General features: G+C 37.4%; 1 protein-coding gene across 1 annotated transcript in view; it reads left to right on the top strand.

Moving 5' to 3' along the window:
• The first annotated feature begins 1,242 nt into the window (after window positions 1-1,242).
• AZIN1 (antizyme inhibitor 1) overlaps window positions 1,243-9,522 on the top strand; it is a 21,439-nt gene continuing 13,159 nt past the window's right edge. The window contains exons 1-2 of the mRNA XM_010294601.1: window positions 1,243-1,410; window positions 8,962-9,159. Coding sequence (XP_010292903.1) covers window positions 9,058-9,159 — 102 coding nt within the window. The 5' untranslated portion in view covers window positions 1,243-1,410; window positions 8,962-9,057. The remainder of the gene's footprint in view (window positions 1,411-8,961; window positions 9,160-9,522) is intronic.

The raw sequence follows: 9,522 nt of genomic DNA on the forward strand, positions 1-9,522 counted from the left end.
GTAGTAGAAGAAAGGGATAAGATTAAATGCACTGCCTGTACATTAATTCTAGCTGGCAAAATTCCTAATATCTCAATTAATTTTGAAGTGCTGAGGTTTATTTTTAATGTTATATGCTACCAAATGCTAATTTATGTGGTAAAGCTGAAGAGATTGCTTGTGGAGTTGCTGTGAAACAGTTACCCTCAAGTTGCATTCGCTCCATTTGTAATTCCATACTTCATAAAGTATACTAGTTTAGTTTCTAATAGCAAGAATAAGAGTGAAAATACAATGCAAAGATGATAATTTGGGTTAGGTGATTCCCAGAAGCCAGATTTTTGTAGTCAGCACATGTAGTCTCATTTAAATGAGAATAGCAAAGATTTATTTTTACAATAGGTTGGTACATTCCACATTTCATGCCATAGACCACAGTGAATTTGTAGAAATTTTGTTGTATGTTGGGTTTACACATGACCAGTTCTGTAACATATTTAATTCCCTGAAAATGACAGTTCCTTTTAGAAGGAATAACGTCTCAGCAGGGCTGATGAATGTTTACTTGACTGCTTTTTGTGTTCATTGTACTGTTTTGTGTGATTATTTTACCTTAATTTGAGTAAGCTAGCCTTTAAAATGCTGCTTTGGTGTTGTGTGCAATAACCCTTAAGGGCCAGCCAAAATGTTTCCTTGTTCCTGAAGGCAAGCATAAGTTTCTTTCTTTTTACTGTCTTCCTCATCTCTGGATTTGTCTGTATGGTATTCAGTTTCACTATATAAAGCACTATTTTTCACCCACATAGCTTTTTCACCCACATGCTGTGTTCATTCACAGCAGAGGGAGAACGAATATGGCAAGGGAATTCTAAAATAGGAAGGAAGTGGGGAGGGGAAAGATCACAGCAGTTATGGGGTTAAAAACCCTTCGGGGCGGGTGTGGGGGGTAGTCCAGTATTAAGGCATACTACCCTGAAGCAGGATCATGTAGAGCTCTTTGCCTTTAGTTTTGAAAATCTTCCAGTTCAGACTATGAAAGATAAGTACAAACAAGCAGTTTCATGTGCCTAACTTGTGTGTCTTAGCAGTTCTTCATACATCTGACTTGATCTGGCTCAGAGTTTACGTTCACTCTTGAAAACTGAGCATTTAATGGGATTATAAACTTTCTTCGTGGGGTGTTGCAAGCCTCCTTAAAAAGCACTACTGAAAAAGCTTGTTACATGTTTTAAGATAAAGCTTTTCTTTTGTTCTGGCTATGAAATTTATTTTTGTGTGCATTTTCTCCAACAGGGCAAAATCTCTGATCAAGTTTACAACTATCCAGAGGGCTTAGGAGAAGTGCTTTATAGAGAACAGTTCGACTTCAACGCTGAGCCACCTTGGGAACCTAGCTGATGATAGTAGGGTTCCATCTCCTAACTTGTCCATGTAAGTCTTTTTGTCTCTCATCATCTGTATGCAGGAGGGTAAGCACTTCCCAAAATACGAATAGCATGTATTGGCTTCTAGATAAGCAGGATGACTGTCTTGGTGTAGATTGTCAAATTGTAAAATAGCAGCCTGCATATTACATGGGGCTTTCATTCAAGGCAGGGACTATAATTTTTACTTACCTAACACTTTTCTCAGCAGAGTTATCTGATGAATTTCTGAGACTTAAATGTGTGAGTAAACTTTGTAATCAGAGTTACTTTTCTGAATTAGGGCTGTTGGCTGCAGAAATCCTAAAATAAAATGCTGTAACCTCAGTCTCTCAGTGGTAATTCTGAAGTCATGAATTAGCATTGCATGACTGTTAACATCAAATCATGATTTTCTGAGTACTGTGTGATTTCTTAGGGTGTTTTATACCGAAATAGTTAAGATTTGCTATTGTGAACAGTAACTAATGCTGATCATGAAGGGTGTGCCTTCCCAAATGCCTGTCTCCATTATTTGCTAATTACTATCCACTTCCACAAATAGTTGTAGCTGAGCTACAGTAGAATGTGGAATTCTCTGTTGGATGGAAATAGTGTACCAATTATAAATGACTTTACATTTTTAAGAGGCAAATAGTCATTAAAGAAAAAACAAAACTCATGATAACTGGAAACAAATGAATGCGCATAGCTGATCTTAAGGAACACACAAGTGGAATGTATGTGGTTATCCTGTTCTGTTAACAAAAAAGAATAGCTTTAAGTGGTTTTAAACAATAGCCTTAGATGCATTTGCAATATCTGAGTTAAGCTGATTTCATACAGTATTACTTTTTTCCTGTCTAGCTGAAGGCATTTTTGTTTGGCTTAGTAGCTATAAATTATATAATGCTTTTTAATGTAAATCTTGAGAATGAGAATGGTTAAGTGCAGCTAACTCAGCCAGGTACTTTTTAAAGACCTCAAAGAGTCCAAATGCCAGTTGGATTAGTATGTCTCCTAATAAGGTACTTAATGTAGATGACCCTGTCCTTTGAAAGTACTGTAGTAAGGGAGGCACAGGATGAGCTTGGTTTATCCTGGTTTCTGGCTTTATCTCCAGAGGTTATGTTCTTTTTGTTTTGTTTGAAACTTACTCAGTTAACTGTATATATCTGGTTCTATGTAGATGACTGCTCTATTCAAGTGAATGCAGTTAACACTGAAAATTCTCTGAATATCACTGTTATGTTGTAGGTGTCACATGATTTTTACAAGCAAAAGATCTGAGAAAATAGTTTCTGTTGTTCAGTTTCTGAGTTTGGCTCAGTCTTGTATGTGGGTATAACTCTTGCATGACATTTTGCACTTCAACAGGAATAAGTAGTACAGATAGGGAAGGCAGAAAGAATTGTGAATAAAGTGTAAAGCCTTAAGGTACTATACATATATATTAACTTCTAAAACTCTTGTGAAGCAATTTTGCCTTTGAAGTTTTTCTCTTTGAGGAGAAGGGTGTACTGGTACCTTCATTGAGATTACTCTTTCTTTAACTGGTAGGCTCATGTATTGTGGCAAATTGTGCAAGGTATAGTTTGTCCTAGAATGGAAATGCCATTGGATTTGCTGTATTTGTAGCTGAATCTTCAGATCTGTGTGTTTATTTTGAGCTTGGATCTATGATGTGTTCAGTAATAATACACTCTACATAAATAGAAGTAGTTCAGTATTGAATGTAGTGGTGATGTAGGTAGCAGTAGTTGGCAAGTGTTTGCCAGTAAATCTGTACCTGTTTTGGTGTGCTGAAGCACAGGTAATTGCCTCAAACACAGGTAAGATGTGAGCTAGGCAGCTAACTTGTAGTTGGAGTCCTGTTCAACTTGCAAAGTGATTTAATGGGAAAAAGGTCAATTGAGCTTTTAAATACAATTATTAATATTATGTTGCAGTGGAACTCAAATGAAAATCTTCTGTCTGAAGGTGTACTCGCATATGTTCCCATTAAACCTGCTTCCTTTTTATAATTATCTCCCTCCTGCTTTTGTCCTTGTACTACACTGGGCAAGGAAGAACTTGGGATTTAGCTCTGTCTTGCTCTTCAAGCTCTGACTTCCTGAGCAGTCTGGCAACTGCAGCCTGAAGTCTTGCTTCTTTTGAAATCTGTTCTGTTTATTGCCACATCTGGTTGATCGGAAATGCGGGGAATTAGCAATGGAAACCTGATCTAGTAATGAGCCCTGTCTATGCCAAGTGGAAGCAGTAGTTATTTGGACTGGCTAGCCTTTAAAGCTCTCTTGACTTTGTCTAAATGGGACTCGTTGGCAATGGGGACACAGGAGGGCTGGGAGTTTGGAGGGCTGGGGGGCAATGGGGAGACCAAATACTGATATTGGCTAAGCAGGTAAGAGGATAGGATAGGGCAGTAAGTAACTGTGTGCACTGTCAGGAGAGAAATGCTGGTATGGTACCACAGAAGTATACAGGCATTTACAAGCGTAAGTATTTTTAAGTATTTTTCTAGTATACCTGTTCTGTGCTTAACTGCTGCTGTTAGTGACAAAACACTTCTACTTTTTTGATCTGTTACCCCTGAACGAGTATTGTAAGGTATGTGAGATGAATGTATTTTATATCTTTATGATTTTTGCATCAGCATAATTAACTTCATAAATATTTAGTTTGCTTAAGACATGCAGTTGAAAGGCATTATTGGGAGCCCACTTGGTTTGCAGAGACTTTGCTCTTTGCAGAGGAAATTTTTAATGCAAGAACGAAACCTCAAGGTTGGGTGTTTTTTTCAGGCCAAACAATATAGTTCTGACAATGTAAAGAAAAAGATTGAAAATTATGTGTTTGTTGTGGATGCCTGTATATGACAAGTATGTGTTTAGTCACTTTTCAGAGCATTTTAATTTTCTTCTATTCCAGGTGTCTGCATTAATTGCAGTGTTTAAATATGTAAATTTTTATCTTAAAGTTCTTCATCTGGGAAGTCATTGTGTTAAACCCTAAAGAGCCTGAGGATGTGATGCTTACTTCAAAGAAAGCAATTGCATGCCTATGTAGAAGTCTCATACCACTTGACAGCTTTTGTTTGCCCTAAAAATGTATGTCCTGGAGCACTGTGCAGACTAACATTTCAGGTAGTAAAATGGGTGGTGTTACCACACTACGTCTGTCAAATCATGACTTGCAACAAGTCAGCACTTCCAGCCAGAACTGAACTCTGTACTGTAATGATTTCTGACTCTTCTTGCAGACACAGAAGAAGTCTTAAACCATCCTCTCTATTTCCTTCTGCATGTATTCATTTGATCTTTCACTAATGTCGATTCTCTTCCCCTCTCAGGAGGGGGCCAGTCAGAACAAGAGTAAGGTTACAGCACAATCCCAAATCCTACTACAGGTGTTAACCCCTTAAAGATTTCTCAAGTATGCACTGTCTTGTTGTAGTGCTGTAGCAGTGCTGGTAGGAACTTCAGTTTTCTTTGTAGAATATTCTCCCTATCTTGTTGTCAACAAGACTGAAAAGATGTAATTTCTTCCAGAGCAGGAGAAGATGGAGAAGAATGGGCTCTGACTCTGAGGTCAGAAGTGTGTACGCTAATATTAGGTTTTTTTACTAGATGAATTTTGCTAAATGAAAAAGCTTAGGTATTATGGACATGCTCAGAAAAAGCAATCACTGTTTAGCAGCCTGGGAGAGGTTATACTAGGTTGTTTATGGTTTGTTGCAAGCTATTTTATTAAGCCTGTATTAGCGTGGATTCCTTTTCGTCCTTGCCTCTTGACCGTAAGATGCTTCTGGATGAGTGGACTACAAGTGACAATGTCTGTTTTCATCAAAGCTAACAAAACTCTTGCTGCCTGATTAATCCTTGCTGTTGTTCAAAGTTGATGTGGTCAGTTAGTTGAGTAAAACACAAATGTCTTTACTGTTTTTTATGGAGCAGCCTGCTCATCTGAAACCAATGTGTTTATTTCTGCTCTCAAACATAGATTTTTTTTTTTCTTAAAATCTTTGCCTTAACTTCAACTTACTCTGCTAACTTACCACATAAGTGTTCTCTTTGTTGCTGTTGGTTTTGGGGAGTTAATGGTGAAGAGGCCTCTTCCCCCCTGCTTTACTTAAACCAGTTCTCCCCCTCCTCCCCACAGGATTGCCCCAAAACCAAAAGGGCAGCTTTTGGAGGAAGGTATTCTTCTATATCATCTCTGTCTGAAAGCTGTAGACACCACAGTCATTAACTATGAGAAAAACATTTCTTTTAAGAGTACTACAAAATTAGCTTAACTCTACTCCCATGTAACTCAGATAAACACCAAGACTCAAAGAAGAAAGCTAGCTGTCCAGACTGAGTTTCTTAATTTGAAATACAAGGCACAAGCAATTGCCCTTCAAGGGGGAGTGTGTGTGTCTGGTGAGCCTAAAAATCTCTTCAGTGCTGTGGCAGGTTCTACTGGGTGTATTGAGACCTCACAGCAGGGCAGATGGGAGGTGTGAATTCATCCAGTGGAAGGGACTCCTGACTATCTGCATGCTTCAGAGTGTAGGAAGTGGCTTGTACAGGCGTAAAAAAGAAAAAACAACCAAAACTTCAAAATCTAGCTAAGTAGTACCCTTATATGTACAGTAAATCCTTAAAAATGCTTTAGTTTTGCCTTCAGACTTTTTAACAGGTTTGTACAGTATGTCAAGGAATTGTGAGCTTGCGATCAGAAACACAGAATTTTTCCAACTTGAATAAACAATAAAAAGAAGCTCAGATATGAGGCTTCTGCCAACTCAATCACTTCTCACTTGCATTTGGTTGCAGATACTTACAATATTTAGTGATTGGTTGTGAGTGGGGAAGGGGAAAAGAGGAACTGGGATCATGGAAGCTCTTCCTGTACAGAGTTACTGTGTCAAAATGTTGCCACTGAGTTTTGTTGAACTTTTTCTGAAGTCATAGGACAGATTAGAAGTGTCCTAAAAGATGTTACAGATTTAGATGAGGCATAGAAGATTTGTCCTCTGTGTCACAAAAGGACTAAAAAACTTGTAGCTTTTGAATGGTTAATAGATCTGCTACATTTGAATAATATGCTGAAAATGGCAATCACTTTGCACTTGTGTGTGTTCAGTGTGGTTGTTTACTTATTCCTCTCTTTGGGTATTTTTCTTGCAAGAAGGCAACAGAAGAGCTATTATTGTAGAATAGAAGTTTAATGTGTTTATTACACAACCAGCAAGTTCCTGGGGATGCATAAAGTACTTTAAAATGCAGTTAAACATTAGGCTGTTTTAGGATAATTCCTTTATACTATAACTTAATTCAATTCTGTTGTTAGCTTTTTTCTTTTGATCTTCACTTTTTGGATACTCCAGAACTATATCAAACTTTCAGTAAAGTCCTGATGCTAGCTTTTCTTTCCAGGAAAAAAAAAAACAAACCTTTTTTGGTACTCCGCTCCTGGAAATTATGGATATTTTATGGAGGTGGATATGTTGAGGACTTTGTGCTAATCAGCTAGCAAATCAAGGATACTGATGAAGTTCCTGTTCAGAGGGTGACAGTAGCTGCGTAAACATAACTGTGGTGTTCATGTTTGTTTCACTGATTCAAAGTCAAACTTAATTCACAAGCTTGCCCCTTTTGTTTGGTGGTGTGTTTTTTAAGGAGTTCTAGCTGTTACTCACAAACTTAAAACTGAGATGTGACAGACTGAAGATTATTTTCCTGGTTATTATAGTGCCTACCACCTAATCATTGTTTTTATGATTGCAATTTGCTTAATTGTCACATTGATGTAAGGATTTATCTTGCTCTTTCATGATTGTTTTGGATCTTTTACTTAAATAAAATACTTGTCTCACTGTATGTGAGAGACAAGTATGTTCTTACCCAGCATACCTGTCTTTATCATTAAACTTGTGAATGGAACTGAAAATTGTCGCTGCCACAGAGTTAAATTCACCTGGCAGTAAATGCTTCTCTTAAACATAGGTGGCATACTTGAGTTGCGCAGAAAGCATACAAAACTCTGCTGGCTCTTTTCCCTATTATTGGGTGTAATAACAAGCAGGAGCAACTGTTGCATAGTTGTCTTGGTATTAGTTTGAGCAAAAGTAACTTTGTTCATATTATTAACAGTGTTAACCAAACTTACTTGCAAGTAAGTGGTGGTGGAAGAAACATGAGACAGAGCTAGTATCATGGCCTTGTGGCTGTGAGGCCAAAATGATCATCTTGGCTTTTAGTCTTGGTGAAGTGTTTTTACCTTCAGCTGCAATGTTTGGTTTCTATCAACACTTCCAATTAGGAAAATTATATTGTTATTTTAAGGCCAAGTACAGGTGGCTTTAGGAAACAACCATCTTTTTTTTTTTATAAATACTATGCAACTTCTGTTGAGAGATTGAAAAAAGTCTTGGGTGTCCATGTAAAGAAGGAATCTAGTTAGCTGGCTGGCTTTGGTCAGTCTTGTGTTCGTCCTAAAGATGACAGCTGAAACAAAAAAAAAGTCCAGTCAGTCAATTGCTATAAAGTCATAAGTAATAAATTAGCTGTAGGTCTTGTTTAAAAGCAATGGCATGTAAACTGCAGATTGTTGTATTCATCAAGTAAGGCTGATGAAGGTATATAATGAGCTGTTGGTAGTTCTCTGCTGTCTACCAACTTTTACTTGAGACTATTTAATCCATGTTCTAAGACTGTGTATATTTTAACAATGTTTTCTGTCTTGGGACCTTGTTGATTCATGTTGTCTTTCGGAAAGCACTGCTTATAAACGATACCTAATTTGCAATGAAGGTTTGAGAATAAACAAGAGGAAATAAAGCTGGGCTAGAACTGTTACTTTTTCTTAATACCAGTTCCACTTACTGAGAATAATTGTAATTTTTAAAACTACTTCTAGCTAGTGGCTTCTTTCTGTTAACCTCTACTGAAGTGAAGATTTTTAACTGTTGTAGGTAACTTTATGAACTGAACAACAAAATAAATGTCTAGTAGATAGTGTGTGGAGACAGTGGTTATAAATTAGCATCTAAAAAAACCAGCTTGTTAACATAAATACATGAATTTAACAAATGCCAGTGCTATCAGTTAATCAATAAACAACGGGTTTCCATTAAAAAATGCAGAAATGTTGTATTACAGACAGTCTTCCTGTTGCATACTTGAATAATAATGTCACTTAAGATGCTATACTTAAGAATAGCTGAGCTGAGGTGTTTGTACAAGTATGCTACACTTGCAGTATTTTCATAGTTTGAGTAAGATCAGCACAGATTAGTATGCATGCAGACTGGGATGCTTCTCAAGAACAACCTTGCATCAGTGGTTTCTTGCTTGTCTTTTAGTATCAGATTTGAAGTATGCAGCTTCTATTTTATTTTTGGTTTCAGTAGAATTGCACTACCCTTATCCCTGGCAAATGGAGGGTGGACTGAGTGGGGGAAAAAATTATTTTTGTAGAGTGTATGTGTTACTGTTTGTAGTACATCAGCTATAGAAAGCTCTTTCTAGTGTTTAAATAGTGGCATAGTATTCTTTGTGCATCTTTTCCCATTGATTTGTGTTTCTTTGTACAGTTTGTTGCATAATTTAAGGACCCGGATATAAGGCTTGGAAGCCCATCCCTTGTGTTTCTTGGTTTATGACTGTCGGCTTTGTGGAATACGGCTGAGATGAAAGGATTTCTTGAGGATGCAAATTACTCCATTGGCCTGTTGGATGAAGGAGCAACTCTTGCAGATGTTATTGACAACTGTATTTATGAACATACTCACGTAAGTTTTGTAAGTTTTCCAAATCTTCTGGTTTAGTTTTCTAAGTCTTCAAACTAGGTCAAGGTATTTACCACTGATGAGCTGACAGCAACAGAGGAACAGTCAGCTCAAACTTGCCTTAGAAAGTAATTTTGTGTTCTAATTCTACTTATTTGCTGTTTGTTTACCTTGGGCTGAATTCTCTTGGGGAAGTTTGGGCAACAGTTCTTGCCTCCCCGAGTCTGGCTATCAGGAACGTAGTCTTGCTGGTGTAATTAAATATAGGTTCCCATCTCATTGTTTGAAGAGATTTTATTATCAATGGGGTTTAGACCAGAAAACTGAAATTGGGCAAGTGGATATTGCTGAGTTTTTGCTCTTTCC

This window comes from Phaethon lepturus, unplaced genomic scaffold (assembly GCF_000687285.1).
Source record: "Phaethon lepturus isolate BGI_N335 unplaced genomic scaffold, ASM68728v1 scaffold44509, whole genome shotgun sequence".
In the NCBI taxonomy this organism is placed as follows: Eukaryota; Metazoa; Chordata; class Aves; order Phaethontiformes; family Phaethontidae; genus Phaethon; species Phaethon lepturus.